This window comes from Ranitomeya imitator, chromosome 5 (assembly GCF_032444005.1).
Source record: "Ranitomeya imitator isolate aRanImi1 chromosome 5, aRanImi1.pri, whole genome shotgun sequence".
NCBI lineage: Eukaryota > Metazoa > Chordata > Amphibia > Anura > Dendrobatidae > Ranitomeya > Ranitomeya imitator.
In genome coordinates, this window is record NC_091286.1 from 569693044 (window position 1) to 569718127 (window position 25084).

Here is a 25084-nt window from a genome sequence, read left to right on the forward strand (position 1 = left end):
AGAGAAAAGCCAGCTCAACAATGCTGCAGAGATGTCCAGCGCCACGTCAGGCCAATCCTGAAATTAGGAGGAATGACAGAAGTACTGGTTCCAGCTCCTGGATGGGCAGTAAAAGTTGACGCTTTATTTAAAGAATTTAAAAATAATTTTTAAAAAATTCACATGGTGGGAGAAAGAAGAAAGCGACGCGTTTAAAACACTTTCTAACGTTCTTTATCACAGCTGAGAGGATCCTGGACAAAGTTCGAAACGCGTCGCTTTCTTCTTTCTCCCACCATGTGATTTTTTTTAAATATTATTTTTAAATTCTTTAAATAAAGCATCAACTTTTACTGCCCATCCAGGAGCTGGAACCAGTACTTCTCTCATTCCCCATGATATCACACCTCCCCCTGCTCCGCGTCTCATCACAATGCTTTCTGCACATGCTCATTAGATGCTTTACTACAAAACATAGGGTCTCAGTCAGTCTATTGCTGCTAATGTACATGTGCAATTTTTTTGAAAGAACAGGAAGTGTGGGCCTAGAAGAGCCCCAGTGACCAGTATGAAAACTCCTATTTTTTTTAAATACGTATTGTGATACGAAAAATGTAAAAAAGTAAATGTAAAAATATATATATTTAATATAAAAACTTGATTCACGCGATAATTTTGAGTTTATGTTATTTCCTTTAACTGATCTATGGTTTACCAATTTACATGTTCCCAGGGTTACATCAAGCAGTGTCGTAAAAGGGCCGACATGTTCACGGAAGAACAGCTTTGGACAATTTTTGGAAATATCGAGGACATTTACAAATTCCAAAAGAAATTCCTGAAAACACTGGAGAAGAGAATCATCAAAGACGCTGCTCATCTGAGCGAGATCGGCTCCTGCTTCCTTCAGTATGTAAGTGACGTGTCGCTGACCGGTTACTACTCCCAGCCACCCATAATGGCCGCTGATTCATTATCTTACATTTTACTCATTTTTCTTCCATAGCAAAATGACTTTCAGATCTACTCCGAATACTGCAACAACCACCCGAGCGCCTGCACAGAACTCTCCAAGCTGAGCAAGGTCAAAAAGTATGGCTACTTCTTTGAGACTTGCCGCCTGGTGCAGAAGATGATTGACATTTCTCTTGATGGTTTCTTGCTGACCCCGGTGCAGAAAATTTGCAAATATCCCCTACAGCTCGCTGAGCTGCTGAAATATACCAACCCCCAACACAGGTAGGAACCACCTTCTCAGGGGAGCGCATGGACCCAAATTATTGCAGAATATTTCCACTAAGTTACACAGGGACGGATCTATTCATACAATAACAACAGTTCTAAGTTTAAGGTCGTATGCTCATCTCCAAGATCCTATCCCAATATGTAGTCGATGTACTAATAATATTATTAGAAAATACCTCCGTTTAGAAATATAGTGTAGTTCTGCTGATTAGCTAAGCCCTTGACCCCATATGGAGGCATTGCAGTAGTTTAGGTATCCATAGTTACAACCACTTGCACCTAACTAGCTGTCACTATATGAGTGGTCGTAACCATGGATACCTAAGCTACTACAATTCTCGCACACGAGGTAAGAGACATAGCAAATCAGAAGAACTATACTATATTTCTAATTGGAGGTATTTGCTACTGTTATTATTATTACACCTATTACGTATTGGGATCTATGAGATGGGAATATACCATTAAAAGCGATCACAGGATTTGACAATATAGACTGTATATATTATGAAATAGATCTCTCGGATCTGATGAGGCTGTTGCACTTACTTTGAAAATCCTTGTATTGTTAAATCAAGTGACAGATCAGTGCCAGAGGAGTTTTCTGACTTTTTTTTTTTTTTACGCAAAGTTGCATGGTAAAATTGTACTCAACTATTAAAAAGGCTTTAGATCCGCTAAATTATGACTTAATCTGGGTTGTATTGATCTTCTGGATTATCAGATGCTGGATTAGTAAAGATTCATTGTATAATGGAAAGATATGTCATTAATGTACTGTAAAGTGACGTTGTTTCTGCGATGTTTTTAGCTGAAATGATGCAGAATTCTGTGCAGCCGCAATGAGTCAGTGGGACAAGGCAGAGGCGTTCCGTGAAGGAGTAGTACGGGGGCGGCACACAAAATTTAGGGGCACCCAACCCAATGGTCATTCTGATCTAGGACAGCAGTTCCAGCCTTCAGGGAATATTCACTGAGCAAGGACTGGCGAGAGGCCGCTCAGCTCACTGCTGGGTGCACTAACTATGCAGAGTGCAGCAGCAAAAATGACTTTGTCATCCGCTGTTGCGCTCTGCATAGGCAGCAACAAAGGTGCCAAGGTGTTCAGTATAATGATTACTTTGTCATCTGGATTGCTGCCTATGCAGAGCGCAGCAGAAAGACATGATAAAGTTGTCTTAACTGCTGTGCAGCTGCAGTAACAGAGATCCTGTATTACCGGCTGCCCAGCTCTTAGTGAATAAAGACACTGGCCCCGATTTATTAATATCAGGATTTTTCCTGTTAGTATCAATAAAGGGGTAGGATGCAGCCGCCGTTCATCATGAAGTTGATGGCGCGGGTCACCACGTCCACTAACGTCTTTGTCTACTTTGTTGAAGTATGGCAGGGAAATGCCAAACGTTGCACATTTTTTGGGTTGAGCAAACATTTAGTGACTTTTCAAAGCTTTTTATGCCAGTTCTATGCAGCATAAGACTGTCATATTGAGTGCGGCCATGGGCACTATTATCAGGGCACATCGCGGGCTATATTCAGGCGGGATGTAAATTCATGTGCAGAGCAGCTCGGCGTATCAATCTGTGCAATCTGAGATGATCAGAGATGTGGGTGCGGAGGTGTTCTGCCAGAGCCGACGACAACGTTCTGTCTGTTCTGAGAGACTGACAAATGGAATTCACGTTCAAAAAGGATCTGTTGCATTAAAAGCGTTTTCCCATCTCTGAGATCCTATCCCACTATGTAGTAGGCGTAATTATGATAATAATATTAGCAAATACCTCCCATTAGAAATGTAGTGTAGTTCTTCTGATTCGCTATGTCCCTTGCCACATGTACAGAGCATTGCAGTAGCATAGGTATCCTTGGTTATAACCACTAACTGTCACTATATGAGTGGTCGTAACCATGGATTCCGAAGCTGCTACAATGCCCTGTACATGGGATAAGTGATATAGCTTACCAGAAGGACTATACCACATTTCTAAATGAAGGTATTTGCTAATATTATTATTATTACTACACCTACTAATATTGAGATAGGATTTTGGAGATGGGAATACCCCTTTAATGATGGAAATGAAATCAGGGGGGCCCAACTGATTAGTATGAGGTTTGTGTAGGACCAATTTTGTGTCAATTTTTAGAAGGGGAAAAAAAAAGTTCCTGCATGCAGAATGTTTTCTTCTATTCTAAAAACTGGCACAAAAGGGAACCCAACAGGACCCCATGATAATCAGTGGGGTTCCCCTTCTTATGTTTGCATATCCGATGCATTTGGAACCTTTTTTTTACATGAATTCCGTTTGTTTTTCTAAAGTAAACAGGGAAATGCAATATATGTAAATGTGAACTACGTCTTACTTTAATTACAGGCGCAGGGAATAAGGGGCTCAAATACTGGAGTGGTGGAAGGGGCGCTGGGAGTAATAACAGTTAGCGGCTCATGATACTTATCTTACCCAGGGCGCTGATAATCCATCCAGCGCATATCTGGGGGGCTGGGAGGAAGAGTCATCCGATGGGGATGTAGACTTAATAGTAAGATGAAGCATCTGTATGAATAAATAGAGTGTAAATGGTTTGTAGAAAACACAGCGGTTCAGTCTCCATTGTTGCTGATCATATCGAATGCATTTTCTGTCCATTCAGGGATTTTGCAGATGTAGAAGCCGCATTAAACGCCATGAAAAACGTCGCTAAGCTGATCAACGAGCGAAAGAGGAGACTGGAAAACATCGACAAGATCGCCCACTGGCAGAGCACTATAGAGGACTGGGAGGTAGATATTTATTCTTTGCTCGTATAGCACCAACTTATTCTGCAGCCTTTATGTTCATCGTCATCACTGTCCCCATTGGGGCTCACAATCTCAGTTCCGTATGTACTGCCATTTTTAAAATGGATTCTTTTTTATACTCCTCGGGAAAACATCAAGCACATTTATTAACTGCACATTGAACATGCGATTATGCTGCAGCGCAGGTGTCACAGCCGATGCCTGTCTGCAGAAGGTTTTTTTTTTAAGTATGTACGTATATTCATTATGCAAGCTATTTATTATGCAAACAAGGGATCAGTGACCTGTCAGCAGTCTTCAGTATGAATACCTAAGCAGAGCACCACATGAAGACCCCCACAGGCCTCCCCGGAGCACGAGCATATCATTAACTCAAAACTGAACATAAACATTAAACAACAACCACAAGACGTCTTTCATCACCCAGGTATCATTTTAAGGGCTGTTTTCCACTTGCGAGATACACGACCGTGTCTCGCATGTGGAAACCAAGCTGTGGCGCCGGCACTCCAGAGCGGAGCGTGCAACTGCATAGCAACACATGGAGCCGTACGCTCCGCTCTGGAGTGCCAGCGCCAGAGCTTCGTTTCCACATGCGAGACACGGACGTGTATCTCGCAAGTGGAAAACAACCCTAATCAGTATAATGGCGCCAACTTGACACTGTCTGTAGGGTACTGTGCACAATCCTGCTGACAGGTTCCCTTTAAGTACCAAAACAAAATCCTAAAGGTGGACAACTCTTTTAAGAATCAATTGCCGGTGAGCGTTTGCAACACTTTGCATTTGGTTACATCATGGATCTATGTTTTAATTTGTTTGAATACACTCAGAATTTTTAAGGAGCTGGAATTTTTTCTTCCTTGTATCTCTACCATCTCTTCCTTACACAGAGGCGCTCGTTTGGCCTAGCCCTCCTGTGTTCTCTATGAGAAAACTGCTGGCTGACATGTTGGCTTATCTCCCGGAGAACGTCGGGAATGCGTGATTGACATCTCCCTGAACATCAGTCGGACGGCGCCCCTGTACGCATTAGATTTTCGTCCAAACACTTCGATATCTGTGGGTTCAGCCGAGATTAGTTAAAAGCAAACCAGTGAGCAGGATGTTGCTAAGTAAACCACAAACACTGTCAGTTTGGTGCTGTTATACTGATTACAATTATACCTGGGGTGAAGAAATCTGTCTTGTGGTTCTTGTGTAATCAGTGTTAGAAATTTGCAGTCTAATCTTCCTGCTCTAAGTCAGGGAAACCAAGGAAAGACTTGCCCACAGGCTGCCCTGAAGCACAAGAGACAGAAAAAGAGAGAGTCAGACACCGAGAAAGAGAGAGGCAGACAGAGAGAGAGAGACAGACACAGAGAGACAGACAGACAGTGTCTCTCTCTATGTGTCTTCCTCTCTCTCTATCTCTCTCCCGCTGTCTCTCTCTCTGGCTGTCTGTCTCTATGAGGAAGAACATGTTTGTGCTTCGGGGCCTATGGTCAGGTCTCTCCTTGCTTTCTCTGGCTTAGAGCAGGAAGATAAGACTCTGCCTACAGTCCTGCCCTGGAGCACGGGCATATCATTAACTGAGCATTTCTAACACTGATTACACAAGAACCACAAGACCGATTTCTTCACCCCAGGTATTATTTTAATCAGTATAACAGCGGAAACATGACAATGTCTGTAGTTTACTTAGCAACATCTTGCTGAAAGGTTCTCATTAAGCTCCTAATTGATTCCTTCGGTTCAGTCCTCTTCATCTAATCTTTCAGTTTTTGTGCTGAATTATAAGACTTTCTGGATTATTAAAAGCGAAATTATTGAAGTTTAAAGAATGTGCCTATGTTAACATATTTCATTTACCCCATTTGTTAACAGGGAGACGATATCCTGACGAGAAGTTCAGAACTTATCTATTCAGGTGAATTAACGAAATTCTCACAGCTTCAATCAAAGGGGCAGCAGCGGATAGTGTTTCTCTTCGATCATCAGATTGTGTACTGTAAAAAGGTATTGCAGCTTCCAACTATTTACTCTTCATATGTTGTGATCTGCATTAGTAAAGGTGGCCATAGAGAACAATCTGACGTGTGTGAATACTGCCAGCCGATATCGGGAGACCTATACACCAAAAATGTGCTCTGGGAAAACGTAACCAAACTCTCTGTCCTGTCCTACAAGATAAACCAAGCTGGCCCTATAGTGCCCCACATTGCCGATAGCTACCCAATAAGTCAGTGTGCCTTCCCACATGGCCTGATGTCGAGTTTCCAGAAATTCTCAGTCTCATGCGAGTTGAAATATTTTGAGATTCGATTCGCAGTTCGCAAAAAATAAAAAAAACTTGCCGGCACCATTTCCCACACTGCCGAAGCATCAGCAGATTCTCACACCTTGTTCAGTGGTGGTCGCTACCATCACAGACTTCAACACTATTTAGAAAAATATTTAATCACTTTTATTGATAATATATTCAAAATAAAATTTAGACAACTATTTTTGGCCTTATGAATTAAATTTTTACACAACTGTTTTTCTTTTTAATATATTATTAATAAAAGTGATGTTTTATATATAAAAATATTCTTCTAAATATTGTTGAAGTCGTGATACTTTTGTCTCTCTTACACTAGATATTGCTAAATTGCTGAAATTTGCCATCACAGATTAGCATTTCCCAGTGGACCACAGTTTGTGGGGCAGAGTGTTTTTCCATATCTAGAGTCAATGGGTAAATCTCCCTCTCCTATAGAGTGTAATCCCTTATGGTCAGTGGGGTCTTCTCTCTCCTATAGAGTGTAAGCTCTTATGGTCAGCGGGATCGTTTCTCTCCTGTAGAGTGTAAGCTGTTATGGTCAGCGGGGTTCTCTCTCTCCTATAGAGTGTAAGCTCTTATGGTCAGCGGGGACATCTCTCTCCTATAGAGTGTAAGCTCTTATGGTCAGCGGGGTCCTCTCTCTCCTATAGCATGTATGCTGTTATGATATGGTGGTTTAGGAGCAACATGGAACGAGCTCTGAAGGAAGTGGTAACTGTACTGACCGCAGTCCCTAAGCTCAACACAACACTAGAAGTAGCCGTGGAATGCTCCTAACTCTCCCTAGGCATCTCGTCACAGCCTAAGAGCTAACTACCCCTAAAGATAGAAGCAGGAAAGCTATCTTGCCTCTGAAAAAATCCCCAAAGGATAGATTAGCCCCCCACAAATAATGACTGTGAGTGGAGAGGGAAAAGACATACACAGAATGAAACCAGGATGAGCACAGGAGGCCAGTCTAGCTTGATAGATAGGACAGGATGGAATACTGTGCGGTCAGTATAAAACACTACAAAAATCCACGCAGAGTTTACAAAAAATCTCCACACCTGACTAAAGGTGTGGAGGGTAAATCTGCTTCCCAGAGCTTCCAGCAAGACAGAATTAATTCATACTGATAACGCTGGACAAACATAGAAGCACAGAACGGATAAGTCCACAAACTGTGAACAGAAAAGAGCAAGCAAAAACTTAGCTTTGCAGAACTGGTCAGGATAACAGGGAAATCCAAAGAGATGTGAATCCAACCAGGAACATTTACAAGTGGCACTGGCTGAAGGACAGAACCAGGCATAAATAGCCGAGCAGAAAAGACGATCAGTGGAAGCAGCTGAAGACAGCTAACTCCAAGGAGCAGCCATACCACTTGAAAGCACAAGAGGGAGCCCAAGAGCAGAACTCACAAAAGTGCCACTTACAACCACCGGAGGGAGCCCAAGAGCGGAATTCACAACATTATGCTCTTATGATCAGCGGGGTCCTCTCTCTCCTATAGCATGTATGCTCTTATGGTCAGCGGGGTCCTCTCTCTCTCTCCTATAGAGTGTAAGCTCTTATGGTCTTCGGGGTCATCTCTCTCCTATAGAGTGTAAGCTCTTATGATCAGTGGGGTCCTCTCCTATAGAGTGTAAGCTCTTATGGTCATCGGGGTCCTCTCTCTCCTATAGAGTGTAATCTCTTATGGTCAGCGGGGTCCTCTCTCTCCTGTAGAGTGTAAGCTCTTATGGTCAGCGGGGTCCTCTCTCTCCTATAGAGTGTAAGCTCTTATGGTCAGCGGGGTCCTCTCTCTCCTATGGAGTGTCAGCTCTTATGGTCTCAGCGGGGTCCTCTCTCCTATAGAGTGTAAGCTCTTATGGTCAGCGGGGTCCTCTCTCTCCTATAGAGTGTCAGCTCTTATGGTCTCAGCGGGGTCCTCTCTCCTATAGAGTGTAAGCTCTTATGGTCAGCGGGGTCCTCTCTCTCTTCTGTAAACTTTTAGCTCTTATGGTCAATGAGGACGCCTTTCTCTCCCTTTCTCTCTTCTCCCCATGTGTATTTTCTGAGTAATTACAGGCTTTCCAGTATTGAGACTTGCACAAATTTATACTTAGCAAATCTATTTTTGGGGGAAAATATGGCAAAGTTGGTGAATTTGAATTCCAAAATATCGGCTCATCTGTAGTGTCTTTGCCTCATTCTGATGATCATTCTGATGACCTTAATGTGGGCGCATTTCAGCATCTGCATTATGGCTACACATTACGGCCCAGTCGAGGCCTTTATGACCCTTACTAACAGTATTATAAGGTCCTATGGTGCTGCCATCTTGCCAGGACTTGCTACTGTATAGTAGATGCTAAAGTGCGTCTGAATTACCACTAAATGATATCTGAGTCATGTGGCAAGACTCATGAAAGGGTCGGCATTGACTTGTAGGGCGGCTACTTCCAATATGTGGCTGTAGAGATGCAGCTTTCTTCCTTTTGGAGGAAATGTTTTAGCAAATATTGAGTATGAAATAATTATTTTATTAAAACGCTTACGTTGTGCTGTTAATCTGTGGTTCCTCCTGAAAATATATTAAACAATTGACAGCTGTGACCATGTCCTTGCCATGAATGTGTCTCTACATGAGCTGACACTGTCGACAGTGTTTGGACAGACTCAGAGAGCGCAGGGGCACATCCCACTGACAAGGGGAATAGAGAACCCGAGAAATAGATAATACAGAAATGTCAGTGATGTTATGGCCGTGGGCTCAGCGTTATATACTCTCCTCCGATTCTCAGGATATCCTACGCCGGGACATCTTGTATTACAAAGGCAAGATCAATATGGATGAGATTGAAATCCTTAACGTAGAGGACGGCAAAGACAAGGACTTTAACATTACTGTGAAGAATGCTTTCAAGCTGCAGAGTAAAGTCTCGGACGAGGTTCATCTGTTTCTGGCCAAAAAACCGGAGCAGAAACAGCGCTGGTTGCAGGCATTTGAGGAGGAAAGAAAACAGGTGCTACAAGATGAGCAGACAGGTACGTCAGCAATGGAGGGTTACATGCGCCATGTCCATTACACACATACCTGCAATTTCTATATAAAGCTTTTACTCCAAGTATTCATAGAATATATGTTTACAATGGGGCACAGATTACAGAACTACAAAGAGAACTGTACTGGGAACTTCTTACCCCTTCCTGGAGCACAACTTCCAATGATTGTTTTAGCACCCGGAGCTTATCATTGCTGGACACGCCCCCTTCTGTGATAAGCAGCTAACTGTCTATGGACATTGTATATACAGTGCCTGGTGTGGGCGGGGTTAGCTTCCTCAGCTCTGCTTCAAGCTTAATCTAAGAACTCTGATTGTGTCAGTATGGCTGCACCCAGTAATCTAAGTGATACATTGTTAGATTCAGCTTCTCTTTACCAACATCAGGCTGCTATCAGATGACGTAGCAAAAACCTGCTGCCAGATTCCTTTTAATGAACACTGATCAACTGTATACAAGACCACTGACGCCAATTGACTATCTTGTATACACAGTCCGATGAGCAATACCGGGTACAGATGATCGGCAATATGATCCTTCTGTTCCCATACAGTATCATGTTATCGGCAGCACATCACCTTTTTACACAGGGCAATGTGCTGCCGAGAACATTGATTTTCATTTTGCCAGCATAATTGATCCGATCAGTCCACAAATGAGAAGGTGGTTGCTGACATGTTTACAGGGCCTAATAATTAGGAATGAGCATTACTACGAATGCCCGTTCACCAGGTATCTACTTGTGTAAATGCACCTTTAGATAGCAGGCACTAATAGGTGGGTCCTCATGGGGCTCACATTTAAATATACAGCAGAGCGGGATAACCTGAGTACCAAGCCATCAGCACTGGACAGTACCATGCCAAGGATTTGCAATTCAGTTTTTCGGATGTTAGGTGACACTAAAGCCTTTTCCAATGCTTTCATTTGTTATGGAGACTTCTAGTTACTGAATACCAAATCAAGGACAGAATCTAAATATCCTTGATAGGTAGTGCCCCCCCCCCCCCAAAAAAAAATGTTTTATTCTAGAAGTTTTCATAGTCCTTGATGGGTGGGTTGCTAGACTGCAGCACTGGTCGGCAAACTAGACAACAAGTAGTAAATATTTAAAAAAAATCTAAAAATTATGATTACTAAGAGAACGGTGTCAAGTTTCAAGAAATAAAAGTAAAAGGAGAAAATTGAATGTTGTTGCACGCACTTTCTGATTATACCCATCTTTGAAGACGGGAATAAGCCTGTAAGTGTTGTGTTGCCATTTTTCACATCCATAGATGTAGACTGAATACAGTTTGGACCTATGTTTATTAGATAATGTTATTGGTAAATTAAGATATTTTCTCTTTTGGCCCAGAGCCGATATGACTCACAAATCCAGAGCGCCATTAAAGTTAACTTGCATCTGCTTCTAGGTTTTAGCATCAGTGAAATCCAACGAAAGCAGGCGATGATGAATGCTAATAAACCGCGTCCCTCGGGGAAGCCAAAAGGTGAGCGGCTGCGTGTGGATGGTGAGATGATAAAATATTGAAAATCTCATAAAGGGAGGAAACTGAGAGCACACATTTATCTTACATTTACTTCTAACAATTATTCTAAAATCAAGGGTGTAAGATAAATTAGCCTCGTTATCGGTGTCACTAATTAACAACCAGTGCACCATATTTGAGAATTTAGCCCCCCTCTAATTCTAACTCGAAGGATATTAGGCTGGCCGTAGAGATGACATAACTGTCCGGGAGACCATAGAAAAAGGACCTGACATGAGGTCCAAAGTTGCCAAGTGTTGCTCTTATTTTATTCCCATCCTTCGTTTGAGCATTTAGTTGATTTTCTTTTTCACATCCGTCATATGGTTTCCGCGATATGGGCCTTTATATTCAGTATCCCCATTAGGCCGGGATCACACATGCGAGAAACACGTCCGTGTCTCGCATGTGAAAACCAAGCTGTGGCGCCGGCACTTTGGAGCGGAGCGTGCGGCTCCATGTGTTGCTATGCGGCCGCATGCACCGCTCTGGAGTGCCGGCGCCACAGCTTGGTTTTCACATGCGAGGCCCGGACGTGTTTCTCGCATGTGTGATCCCGGCCTTATCCTAGTATTTTTATGGTCTTTACCAAGAGGGAGTGGCTCACAGGATAATATTGCAGAGTAGCATAAAGTCACACCCCTAAGGAATCTTTTGGCCATTGCCCATTTGATAAAGACCATAAAAATAAACACTAATAGAAACAGCCATATCTCTGAAACCATATGACAGATTTAAAAAAATGGGGAAAAAATGCAGTACTGGAGGGATCAGCAGGAATAAAAGATGAGCTAAAACCCTCCTTTATAGTTCTTTACAAATGTTATTTGCCCTCTGAGAAAACTTCAAGACTTTGGGCATCGATTCATTAAACTATAGAAGGATAACTTTGGCACTGAAAAAATGAAGAAAAATGTATATTTGCTCAATTATGTTTATTAATCTCCGATAGAAAACAGCAAAAGGTTGAAACCAACCACAATTTTTATAAAATCCAAGGGTACCCAAAAATATGAATGTAAATAGCACAATAAAGGGACCTAAAACATAACATTTAATATACTAGTTAAAAATGACATAACCCAACACACACAGACAAACATGTATAATACCAACAGTTGGTCAAACAATTATCCAAGGAAATCACAGAGAAACGGTACTTAACCCCTTCCCGACCCATGATGCCACGTAGGCGTCATGAAAGTCGGTGCCAATCCGACCCATGACGCCTATGTGGCGTCATGGAAAGATCGCGTCCCTGCAGATCGGGTGAAAGGGTTAACTCCCATTTCACCCGATCTGCAGGGACAGGGGGAGTGGTAGTTTAGCCCAGGGGGGGTGGCTTCACCCCCTCGTGGCTACGATCGCTCTGATTGGCTGTTGAAAGTGAAACTGCCAATCAGAGCGATTTGTAATATTTCACCTATTATAACGGGTGAAATATTACAATCCAGCCATGGCCGATGCTGAAATATCATCGGCCATGGCTGGAAATACTAATGTGCCCCCACCCCACCGATCGCCCCCCCCAGCCCCCCGATCTGGCCGGTACACTGCTCCGGCTCCCCTCCGTCCAGTGCTCCGCTCCCCCCCGTGCTCTTGTCCGCTCCCCCCGTGCTCCAATCACCCCCCCGTGCTCCAATCACCCCCCCTGCACTCCGATCCACCCCCCTCCGTGCTCCGTTACACCCCCCCGTGCTCCGTTCCAGCCCCCCCGTGCTCCGTTCCACGCCCCCGTGCTTCGTTCCACCCCTCCCGCGCTCCGATTCCCCCCCCGTGCTCCGATCCCCCCCCCGTGGTCCCCCCCCCACCCCATCATACTTACCGATCCAGCCGGGGTCCCGTCCGTCTTCTCCCTGGGCGCCGCCATCTTCCAAAATAGCGGGCGCATGCGCAGTGCGCCCGCCGAATCTGCCGGCCGGCAGATTCGTTCCACAGTGCATTTTGATCACTGAGATATAATCTATCTCAGTGATCAAAATAAAAAAAATAATAAATGACCCCCCCCTTTGTCACCCCCATAGGTAGGGACAATAAAAAAATAAAGAAATTTTTTTTTTCCACTAATGTTAGGGTTAGGGGTAGGGTTAGGGGTAGGGTTAGGGTTAGGGGTAGGGTTAGGGGTAGGGTTAGGGTTAGGGGTAGGGTTAGGGATAGGGTTAGGGGTAGGGTTAGGGGTAGGGTTAGGGGTAGGGTTAGGGGTAGGGTTAGGGGTAGGGTTAGGGTTAGGGTTTCGGCATGTGCACACGTATTCTGGTCCTCTGCGGATTTTTCCGCTGCGGATTTGATAAATCCGTAGTGCTAAACCGCTGCGGATTTATGGCGGATTTACCGCGTTTTTTTCTGCGCATTTCACTGCGATTTTACAACTGCGATTTTCTATTGGAGCAGTTGTAAAACCGCTGCGGAATCCGCACAAAGAAGTGACATGCTGCGGAATGTAAACCGCTGCGTTTCCGTGCAGTTTTTCCACAGCATGTGTACAGCGATTTTTGGTTCCCATAGGTTTACATTGAACTGTAAACTCATGGGAAACTGCTGCGGATCCGCAGCGTTTTCCGCAGCGTGTGCACATACCTTTAGAATTAGGCTATGTGCACACGGTGCGGATTTGGCTGCGGATTGGCCGCTGCGGATTCGTAGCAGTTTTCCATCAGGTTTACAGTACCATGTAAACATATGAAAAACCAAATCCGCTGTGCCCATGGTGTGGAAAATACCGCACGCAAACGCTGCGTTGTATTTTCTGCAGCATGTCAATTCTTTGTGCGGATTCCGCAGCGTTTTACACCTGTTCCTCAATAGGAATCCGCAGGTGAAATCCGCACAAAAAACACTGGAAATCCACGGTAAATCCGCAGGTAAAACGCAGTGCCTTTTACCCGCGGATTTTTCAAAAATGGTGCGGAAATATCTCACACGAATCCGCAACGTGGGCACATAGCCTTAGGGTTAGGGTTGGAATTAGGGTTGTGGTTAGGGTTGTGATTAGGGTTATGGCTACAGTTGGGATTAGGGTTAGGGGTGTGTTGGGGTTAGTGTTGGAGGTAGAATTGAGGGGTTTCCACTGTTTAGGCACATCAGGGGTCTCCAAACGCAACATGGCGCCACCATTGATTCCAGCCAATCTCGTATTCAAAAAGTCAAATGGTGCTCCCTCACTTCCGAGCCCTGACGTGTGCCCAAACAGTGGTTTACCCCCACATATGGGGTACCAGCATACTCAGGACAAACTGCGCAACAATTACTGGGGTCCAATTTCTCCTGTTACCCTTGTGAATCTAAAAAAATGCTTGCTAAAACATAATTTTTGAGGAAAGAAAAATGATTTTTTATTTTCACGGCTCTGCGTTGTAAACGTCTGTGAAGCACTTGGGGGTTCAAAGTGTTCACCACATATCTAGATAAGTTCCTTGGGGGGTCTAGTTTCTAAAATGGGGTCACTTGTGGGGGTTTCTACTGTTTAGGCACACCAGGGGCTCTGCAAACGCAACGTGACACCCGCAGACCATTCCATCAAAGTCTGCATTTCAAAAGTCACTACTTCCCTTCTGAGCCCCGACGTGTGCCCAAACAGTGGTTTACCCCCACTCATGGGGTATCAGCGTACTCAGGAGAAACTGGACAACAACTTTTGGGGTCCAATTTCTCCTGTAACCCTTGGGAAAATAAAAAATTCTGGGCTAAATAATTATTTTTGAGGAAAGAAAACGTATTTATTATTTTCACGGCTCTGCATTATAAACTTCTATGAAGCACTTGGGGGTTCAAAGTGCTCACCACACATCTAGATAAGTTCCTTTCGGGGTCTAGTTTCCAAAATGGGGTCACTTGAGGGGGGTTTCTACTGTTTAGCCACTTCAGGGGCTCTGCAAACGCAACGTGACGCCCGCAAAGCATTCCATCAAAGTCTGCATTTCAAAACGTCACTACTTCAATTCCAAGCCCCGGCATGTGCCCAAACAGTAGTTTACCCCCACATATGGGGTATCACCGTACTCAGGAGAAACTGGACAACAAATGTTGGGGTCAAATTTCTCCTGTTACCCTTGGGAAAATTAAAAAATTCTGGGCTAAATAATTATTTTTGAGGAAAGAAAACGTATTTATTATTTTCACGGCTCTGCATTATAAACTTCTATGAAGCGCTTGGGGGTTCAAAGTGCTCACCACACATCTAGATAAGTTCCTTTCGGGGTCTAGTTTCCAAAATGGGGTCACTTGTTGGGGGTTTCTACTGTTAAGCCACATCAGGGGCTCTGCAAACGCAACGTGACGCCCACAGAGCATTCCATCAAAGTCTGCATTTCAAAACGTCACTACTTCACTTCCGAGCCCCGGCATGTGCCCAAACAGTGATTTACCCCCACATATGGGGTATCAGCGTACTCAGGAGAAACTGGACAACAACTTTTGGGGTCAAATTTCTCCTGTTACCTTTGGGAAAATAAAAAATTGCAGGCTAAAAGATCATTTTTGAGAAAATAATTTTTTTTTTTTATTTTCATGGCTCTGCGTTATAAACTTCTGTGAAGCACTTGGGAGTTCAAAGTCCTCACCACACATCTAGATTAGTTCCTTTGGGGGTCTAGTTTCCAAAATGGTGTCATTTCTGGGGGATCTCCAATGTTTAGGCACACAGGGGCTCTCCAAACGTGACATGGTGTCCGCTAATGATTGGAGCTAATTTTCCATTTAAAAAGCCAAATGGCGTGCCATCCCTTCCGAGCCCTGCCGTGCGCCCAAACAGTGGTTTACCCCCACATATGGGGTATCAGCGTACTCAGGACAAACTGGACAACAATATTTGGGGTCCAATTTCTCCTATTATCCTTGGCAAAATAGGAAATTCCAGGCTAAAAAATTATTTTTGAGGAAAGAAAAATTATTTTTTATTTTCATGGCTCTGCGTTATAAACTTCTGTGAAGCACCTGGGGGTTTAAAGTGCTCAATATGCATCTAGATAAGTTCCTTGGGGGGTCTAGTTTCCAAAATGGGGTCACTTGTGGGGGAGCTCCAATGTTTAGGCACACAGGGGCTCTCCAAACGCGACATGGTGTCCGCTAACAATTGGAGCTAATTTTCCATTCAAAAAGTCAAATGGCGCGCCTTCCCTTCCGAGCCCTGCCGTGTGCCCAAACAGTGGTTTACCCCCACATATGAGGTATCGACGTACTCGGGAGAAATTGCCCAACAAATTTTATGATCCATTTTATCCTACTGCCCATGTGAAAATGAAAAAATTGAGGCGAAAAGAATTTTTTTGTGAAAAAAAAGTACTTTTTCATTTTTACAGATCAATTTGTGAAGCACCTGAGGGTTTAAAGTGCTCACTAGGCATCTAAATAAGTTCCTTGGGGGGTCTAGTTTCCAAAATTGGGTCACTTGTGGGGGAGCGCCAATGTTTAGGCACACAGGAGCTATCCAAACGCGACATGGTGTCCGCTAACGATGGAAATAATTTTTCATTCAAAAAGTCAAATGGCGCTCCTTCCCTTCCGAGCCTTACCATGTGCCCAAACAGTGGTTTACCCCCACATGTGAGGTATTGGTGTACTCAGGAGAAATTGCCCAACACATTTTAGGATCCATTTTATCCTGTTGCCAATGTGAAAATGAAAAAATTGAGGCTAAAAGAATTTTTTTTTGAAAAAAAAGTACTTTTTCATTTTTACGGATCAATTTGTGAAGCACCTGGGGGTTCAAAGTGCTCACTATGCATCTAGATAAGTTCCTTGGGGCGTCTAGTTTCCAAAATAGGGTCACTTGTGGGGGAGCTCCAATTTTTAGGCACACGGGGGCTCTCCAAACGTGACATGGTGTCCGCTAAAGAGTGGAGCCAATTTTTGATTCAAAAAGTCAAATGGCGCTCCTTCCCTTCCAAGCCCTGCCGTGCGCCCAAACAGTGGTTTACCCCCACATATGAGGTATCAGCGTACTCAGGACAAATTGCTCAACAACTTTCGTGGTTCAGTTTCTCCTTTTACCATTGGGAAAATAAAAAAATTGTTGCTAAAAGATAACTTTTGTGACTAAAAAGTTAAATGTTCATTTTTTCCTTCCATGTTGCTTCTGCTGCTGTGAAGCACCTGAAGGGTTAATAAACTTCTTGAATGTGGTTTTGAGTACCTTGAGGGGTGCAGTTTTTAGAATGGTGTCACTTTTGGGTATTTTCAGCCATATAGACCCCTCAAACTGACTTCAAATGTGAGGTGGTCCCTAAAAAAAATGGTTTTGTAAATTTCGTTGTAAAAATGACAAATCGCTGGTCAAATTTTAACCCTTATAACTTCCTAACAAAAAAAAATTTTGTTTCCAAAATTGTGCTGATGTAAAGTAAACATGTGGGAAATGTTATTTATTAACTATTTTGTGTCACATATCTCTCTGGTTTAACAGAATAAAAATTCAAAATGTGAAAATTGCGAAATTTTCAAAATTTTCGCCAAATTTCCGTTTTTATCACAAATAAACGCAGAATTTATTGACCTAAATTTACCACTAACATGAAGCCCAATATGTCACGAAAAAACAATCTCAGAACCGCTAGGATCCGTTGAAGCGTTCCTGAGTTATTACCTCATAAAGGGACACTGGTCAGAATTGCAAAAAACGGCAAGGTCTTTAAGGTCAAAATAGGCTGGGTCATGAAGGGGTTAAAGCAGAAAAATACTCAAATTTACAACTGCTTCTCCTGCTAGCATGTCCTTACCCAAAGCTCCAAAAAAAACGGCTGAAGGAGGGTATATAATAATGCTGCTATTTGTACCTGTGTGCTTTTGCTCAGAAATGTGACATCAAAACAGTATCATCAAATCTCACTGCATCTGCAAAATTCACTAACACAAAAAATGCACCATAAAATATGGAACAATCTCACCCATTCCTGAAGAAGCCATACAAGGGATGCACTCCACCACTCAGTCATTTAGGAGATTCAGAAATTCGGTATAACACTCCATAGACCATTTCTTATTCAGGACCACCTCCCTACGAGTTACATTCCAGGAAAAGGAACTCATCAGGGGATATGAAGGTCAGGTAGCAGTCTTGTATGATGGAATACCCAGCCATCAATACTAGTTTCCACCCAGGATAGAAAGTATTGATGGCTGGCAAAAGCACATAGGTACAAATAGCAGCATTATTATATACCCTCCTTCAGCCGTTTTTGGTTGGTACCAACATGCTGTGAGACTGTGGGACTTTGAGAAGCAGAGCAACGAGTCTCACTGCATGTTGGTACTGACCACTTCATAATTAAATAACCATGAAGAAGGGCGAGGTGGCCGAAACATCTGTGCTCAATGCACAGCTGAAAACACATGATCCACCAATCCCAATAGGCGATGTCAATATTCCCCTTCCCTTCACAATGTCCTTTGCACACGCTTATTAGATGCTTCATTCAGAGTCTTACTATTGTGGTTAAAGTGCATGTGTTATTTCCTGAAACAATGGGAAAATAGAGAGACTTAAAAAGCCCCAGTGGCCAGTGTGAAAATTTCACGATTTCTATTTTTTATTTTTGCTCAGATTGTAAAAAAAAAAAAACGTAATAAATTTAGAAAACAAAAACCATTTGCGCAATAATCTGATTTAAGCAATAGCTAATTTTTTGATGGTAGCTGCCCTTTTAATATCTCCAGAATAGGTTTACAGATAAGTCTAGCTCTCCTAGTGGCGTCTGGCTGAATGATAAAATTTATCTCATTACTATTTAATTAAAGCGCTCTATCAGAAAAATAGAGCACCCTCCAATATTAAGAAATCTTTAAAAAAAAATAATCCCCAAAGAATATTGGACCTAAAAGCAACATTCTGTTAAAATCTGAACGTTCTCTTCAAAGTTTCCTTCTTCCATTGCTATAGGAGAAATGTCATTGATGTCAGTAGCCGATGACCTCATGGGTGGAGCGTGGCTGTGGAGCCAGTTAATATGCCCGCAGCATTTCTCATAGAACCTCTTTCATTTCACTTTCCAGCCGTTAATAGGACATACTACGATTTCTGGATGAGACAGAAGCATCCAACATTGCCTGCCAACCTCCCACAGCAACAAGTCTTCATGCTCGCTGAACCCAAGCGCAAACCCTCCAACTTCTGGCAGAACATCAGCCGTCTGACTCCCTTCCGAAAATAAAGGACCTTTTTGTGATCTGCTCTTGCATCCTGTACAAAGAAAGCACTTTACCCACAGTTGACAAAGTGCCCGTGCCTGGGACTCCTCTATTATCCTTCTTCAGGGCATGGCGCTAGCTGGTACATTACTCCATATTTATTTTTTAGACAGAATCGGACATATTTTCCACGTTCTCTGTTGCTGCCTCTGATCACCCGGGAAGTGTTGTAGTTTTTTTGTTCTGTAATGTAATGAAGTGTACTGTCATTTTTACCATGTTTACCGGATGAATATTTGATGAATTCACACGATATCTACACATTGACTGCTCAGAACTGAGATGATGTAGTTGGCAAGGAGTTAAAAAATGTGCATAACCCAACGGGATGTTAAGCATTTTGAGGGGAGGAGAATGATGTTGAGGAGCACTGATATCAAGGAGGACTCTATTTTCTCTGAACCTGACTCGATAGGCTCCATGCTCACTGTCATGAGGACCACCGGGACCTCAGTAGCTACAGTTCTACAAGGGAGGGTTTAGCTTCTTTTTTTTGGCTGACTATGGACGTAATGACCCTGTTTCATTGAACCCAAAAATTTCTCCCCGAGTTGCAAATATTTTCATGTATCTTTTCTAACAAATACCCCAATAATATACTACAACAAAAAAAAATGACCAGCTCCTCCGAATAGAATAAAGCAAGTGTGAACTGGTTCAAGCTGCCATGACTGCATAATGTACATACACAAGAATACAGCAGCACTCAATGCACTAAGGTGAATGCAAACATTGATTATGTGAAATATGAACTGCATCACTGCTATAAGGAATATACTCATAAAAATGAAGGCACTTAGGGAATAAATTGACTAATTCATAAGAGCTCACCAGTGTCAACAAGGCATCCATCTTTGATCGGACCTTAAATTAATGTTTATCAAATGGGCCTCTCCTACAAATTTAAAAGGCAGGTAGGATCCACCACTAACGGGCTAAGGCTAGGCTTACATCACCTTTTTCCTCTGATCCAAGAAAATAGGTCCAATTATGCTTTTTACACATTGTCATCAGAGTGTGATGTGATTTTCTCGGATGTGGAGAGAAAAAAGCTCCTCCATCTTATCCATCCTCTCCATCTGAGTGCAGTTCAATATTTTCCACACACCCACAGTCATGAATGGCCGAGTGCCAGTCGATATCAAAGGCAAATCATGTACGCTCCAATTTTTTTTCCTCAGACCGAATCGATCTAAGGAAAAAATCGGGTATGTGCACAGCCTCATTGAATAACATGGGGAATGAGTGCTATTCAATTATTACGGTTGTGGGCACGAGTCCCTAGGCTGATGGGAGGAGCGCATAATCAGTAAAGGAGCACCATAGAGTGGCTGCTGTATGCTTTTTTTTGTATATTATACTTCCCAATAGTCATTTTTTAAAAATGAAAATGCTATGACCATCGTTTCTCAGTATGTTACTGTGGCTAAAAGGATTTCTCTCAGTCCTGCACTAATTTGGTTCCAAGTGATCAATTTTTAAAGTATGAGCACAAGGCTAGTTTCAATGCATTTTTTTCAGGAAAAAAAGTTAAAAACATTCATCCTAGCAGGTAGAGTAAGCCAGGGAACACCCAAGGATAGGTTCATACTCAGATTTGGTTAATGAAACAAAAATCGCTCATCTGCACTGCCCCATTGAATAACGTTGGTCTGGGCGCGGTCTAATGTTTTCACCTACAGCACTTTGACCTACATACAGCCATGTGAATGAGCCCTTAAAGTGTGTAATGTTATGCTGTAATATAATGTCCAGCGAGGGCGGTCACCTCAGGCATCCTCTCAATCCTGAGAATGAAGGAACCAGAAAAGGATGAAAACCTGCAGCACCTCTTCATTCTCAGGACTAGTAGGAATCCTAGAAGTAGGACCTACACATTCCTAAACGGATGGTACAGTCTAGAGATATTCTTTGAGGTAAACCCTATAAAGAAACCTTCAAGTTTTTTTTACACCAATAACAAATGTTGAAGAGGGAGAAAGAGAGGTGGCAGGAGCTATGTGTAGCCATATTATAGTAAGTCTACTTACATTGACATGTAAATAAGTAGCTTCATCCTAAAGGTGCCCATCATTAGCCAAACCGCTATCTCTCCTCATTCTCCAACACACAAATGTGCTTTCCATGAGCGGAAGGGAGTTAGCTGCTCCCAAACAATTCTCTCAAGAGGGAGTTTCGAGGCCGTCAAACAGATTGGATGGTCCAGTTACATTTTTCGGTAAATATAGTGGGTTCCGGGTTTTCAGTCACTCTGGAGCCCTAGACACTAGAGGTGCCCAAAAACTATATTTGACCAATATGAAAACACCAATACTATTAAAGACCTATAATAGTATAATAGTTGAGGGGCAGTGTTGAAGCTTGTGGGCCACAAAAAATAATCTGCATGTTTCGTCATTGCTTTAAACAAGTTGTCCACTATTGGGACAACTTCTTCTCATACCCCACGCTTGGCCCCGATAAAATGAAAAAGCTTACACTCATCTCCCGTGCTGGCACCGTTCTTGCGGTATCGGTACTCGCACTCTCCGGGGCCCTTGTGTTGTTGTGACATGTGACCCGGCGCTTAATCAGCGCTGGCATCACTGTCCCCGCCTCCTGTCACATTGAACATGAAGAGCAAGTGAGGGATCAGCTGCAGCCCAGACTTCCTCTTCACGTTCGATTTGTCCTACGGCAGGGAGAGTGACTCTGGCACTGATTGGGCACCATGGTCACATGTCATAACAACCACACTAGAGCCCTGGGACCTCGAGTACTGACACTGCTGTAACGGCGACAGCACAGGAGGTGAGTATAGGTTTTTATTATTTTATCGAGGTCAAACATTTTGCTCAAGAAGGGGATGTCCCAGTAGTGGACAACCCTTTCAAAGTGTACTAGGACCTTAATTGCTGAGTGCAGTGATGTTGTTGAACAGTCTTCCTACATTCTCGCCCCCGGTACCTAATAGCCTCTTTGAGTCGCAAGGTTGTAATGCCTCTATATGTCTCAGTTTGTGCACTGTATACTATATCTTTATAGGCTATACACCTCGTTAATGTTTACTGATATAACATTAAGAAACCCTGCCTAGTCCTTAGTGGCCTGTCGAGTGCACATGAAGATTTCCTCTCCGATACCCAAAGTGTCTTTTATGCTTCAATCTAGAAATAAGAAAACTGCCATATGCACTGCTCCGAGGTGTCTCCAGATAATTTGGGGTAAAATGTTTACAATAATGTCTGATAATAATGGACATAATGAGCCTATATAAAAGCCTACTCGGTGGAGTGGTGCAGGACACATTCCACTTCTTCCACCCTCATCACTGAGTATACAGCTGCTTCATCGGAGCCATGATGCTATTACGGTTAGGGTATCATGGTCCTCTTGGTAATTGAAGGCCTTTGAATAAATCATGGAAATCCGAGGAGACATCAACTATGGAGTTTGATTTTCTCCATGAGGCACAAGCTCTCAGTGATGACATCACAACTCATTTATATTGATATTACTAATTTAAAGACCATCACTGGATCCTCAGCACACATACAGCATATAACGTCCCATCGTTCCTGCAGCTGTTCCCTCTTGATTACATTTTCTTGTTCTTGAAACGCATGATCAGTTGTGTAGTCTTCTATGGATTTCTCGTGTCTCCTGGAGGAACTTTTGTATATAATAGTATTAGCCACCACAGCTAGCCCCCTCCCTTGAGGATGCCAATTCCCAGTTGGTATCGTGCCCATTTTATTAGATGGCCCTCACCATAATTACCCAAGTAGGGCACATGAACATCGTATTGCAGGTGGTTAAGAGAGTTTCAACGTCAAGCAGCTCCTGAAAAGGCAACACAATTTTATCGTTGCCTCCAACTCTATGTACGCCTCTGGGAGATCTTGTGTCGCATAAGGAGGCACTTTCTTTCAGTACATGGAATTTTCTGTGACATTGTATTCAAATGGTGGTCAAGAACGGAAGAAAATTATCAATTAAGCAATATGATGTCATGCGTATTCTGCAGACTTATGTCATTTCTGCAGGTAGCCTATACAGTTGTTTCAGAGGAATGAGGCTTTAATCATGCACTGAGAGGCATTTGTGTGGATACATATGACATACGTTACATATATGTGGATAAGCACTTGGCATTTTCTATCAAAACGAAGTACAAATTTATGTGCCTAATCTAAAACTGCTGCTCAAGTGACATCCTCGTACTCATCAGAAATGCAGCCATCTTGGTATTTTTATTCCAGCAAAAAAAGGTGATTAAAAAAATTCCCTCACCATGTATTCTGGTTGATAAAATTCTTTGCCATCTTTTCTACATAATGTCATTGACTTTATTTATGAGAAATAACATTTATGGTGTATTTTTAACACATCTGTATTCATATTTAGATGGATGGTATTAATTTCATGCATTTTTTTTAATATGTATATTTGTTCTTTACATAAATTAAATAAATTGCCTTACATAGTGAAAACCTGCAAAGCCATACACAAAAAACTGGTGTGCGCCATTCATTCTATGAACCTGTATATGATCAGGGCAAAATTTAAAGGAGAGAAAATAGTACATTCACTCTGGGGGCCGCCATTCCCTGAGTTGCTGAGCAGTCGGGAATAAGTAAATGAAAATCAATATGGGGTGGTGACGATGGTGGGACACTATACACAAATGTTATTATGGATAAGAGGGCTTTTCTGGCAATTTAAAAATTTTAGCCACGAGGAAGAAATAGTATAAAATAACATAAACTAAACTGACTCCTTTAATCCATCACTGGCTGTAGTGTTGCCGATGTGGTGGTCCTTGACAGTCGCGAGAAATTGGCTGCAGTTATGTGTGTATGGACAAGAAGCCAGAGACTGAAGGGCAACCGGAAAGTCAAACTGAGTATGGGTTACTTTATTTATACCATTTCGTTCTCGGTAATTTGGTCTGCCCTCAGCAAGGCAGAGGGAAGTGAGAAGGGGGACACTGTGGATGACGTAGGATTTGTCATCCACACGAAGCACAGGAGGCATCGCAAAGTGGAGAGGAGGCACCCAACCAAGAATAGCAAAGTTCATTGGACCGGACTGACCTGTAGGTATTTTAAAAGATCTTTTTTTTTGCTTTGCAGGACAACTTGAAGTTATATGTACAGCATTATAGAATGCTATCACATGGAGCTGAAAGGTGGTACCAGTAAGTTATATAAGAAAAAACTGGTGACAGGTTCACTTTAAAGGCATCGTCCAGGGCTTATGAGTCGCCCGCCAGGGCCTAGGGGTACTCAATACCAGGTCCGATCGTCGTTAAAGGAGTGGTCACGATGGCGGCAACCCGGTCCATTGCCCTGGGCGCCCAAGTAAAAGGGGAAGTTTTTAAAGGAAGTTGTAAAATAATAAAAGTTTGTGGCGCTACCTGTACTCGTTCAGGGGTGATCGACGCTGCTTTAAGGGGTCCTCTGGGGGTGATGGTACGGCAGCAAGATGGTATCGCCTCCCACAGGTGAAGCTGGGTCCCCAAGGCTCCTGGTGTGCTGGGCAGGGATGGTGTGATGGATGCTGGCAAATAAATGGAGGAAACAGGGTTGTAATGTCTTTACCTGGGTTACTGGTTGAATCAGGCCACAGTCCAGGGTACCAGCAACAGGTGGAAATGTGGTCCGGCCGGCTAGAGGCAATGGTGGATTCCTCTCCCAGGTGAGGTCCGTAAGCCTTCCTACTCGCGCTTGTATGCGAGGTCCTTGCTGCCTGCGGCTCCCTGACAAAGTCCTCTCTCTCCTGTCTTGAGAGTTATCCGTATGGTGGGCAGTGCAAGCCTTTTTATAGGGTCTCTATCACGACCCAGGCTCTTCGTGTACTGCTGCACCTTCAGGTGTAGGCAAATTATATAAAGTCCTTTATCCTCTGGTTCTGCTGTGCGACCTAGAGTTCAACACAACCTCAAGCTCCCGATGTCCGATTCCTGCGCTTCGGCTCAGAAGGTGCCCGGTCACAGTTCCCCTCTAAACCCTTTCCTTCTCCTTTGCTCCT

At 43.1% G+C, this 25084-nt stretch overlaps 1 protein-coding gene across 1 annotated transcript in view; it reads left to right on the plus strand.

Moving 5' to 3' along the window:
* Nucleotides 1-23348, plus strand: part of ARHGEF4 (Rho guanine nucleotide exchange factor 4) — a 261133-nt gene extending 237785 nt beyond the window's left edge. Inside the window, 8 exon segments of the mRNA XM_069727783.1 lie at nt 713-892; nt 986-1218; nt 3877-4006; nt 5891-6022; nt 9098-9341; nt 10775-10852; nt 18878-18975; nt 18978-23348. Coding sequence (XP_069583884.1) covers nt 713-892; nt 986-1218; nt 3877-4006; nt 5891-6022; nt 9098-9341; nt 10775-10852; nt 18878-18975; nt 18978-19151 — 1269 coding nt within the window. The 3' untranslated portion in view covers nt 19152-23348.
* Nucleotides 23349-25084: the final 1736 nt, after the last annotated feature.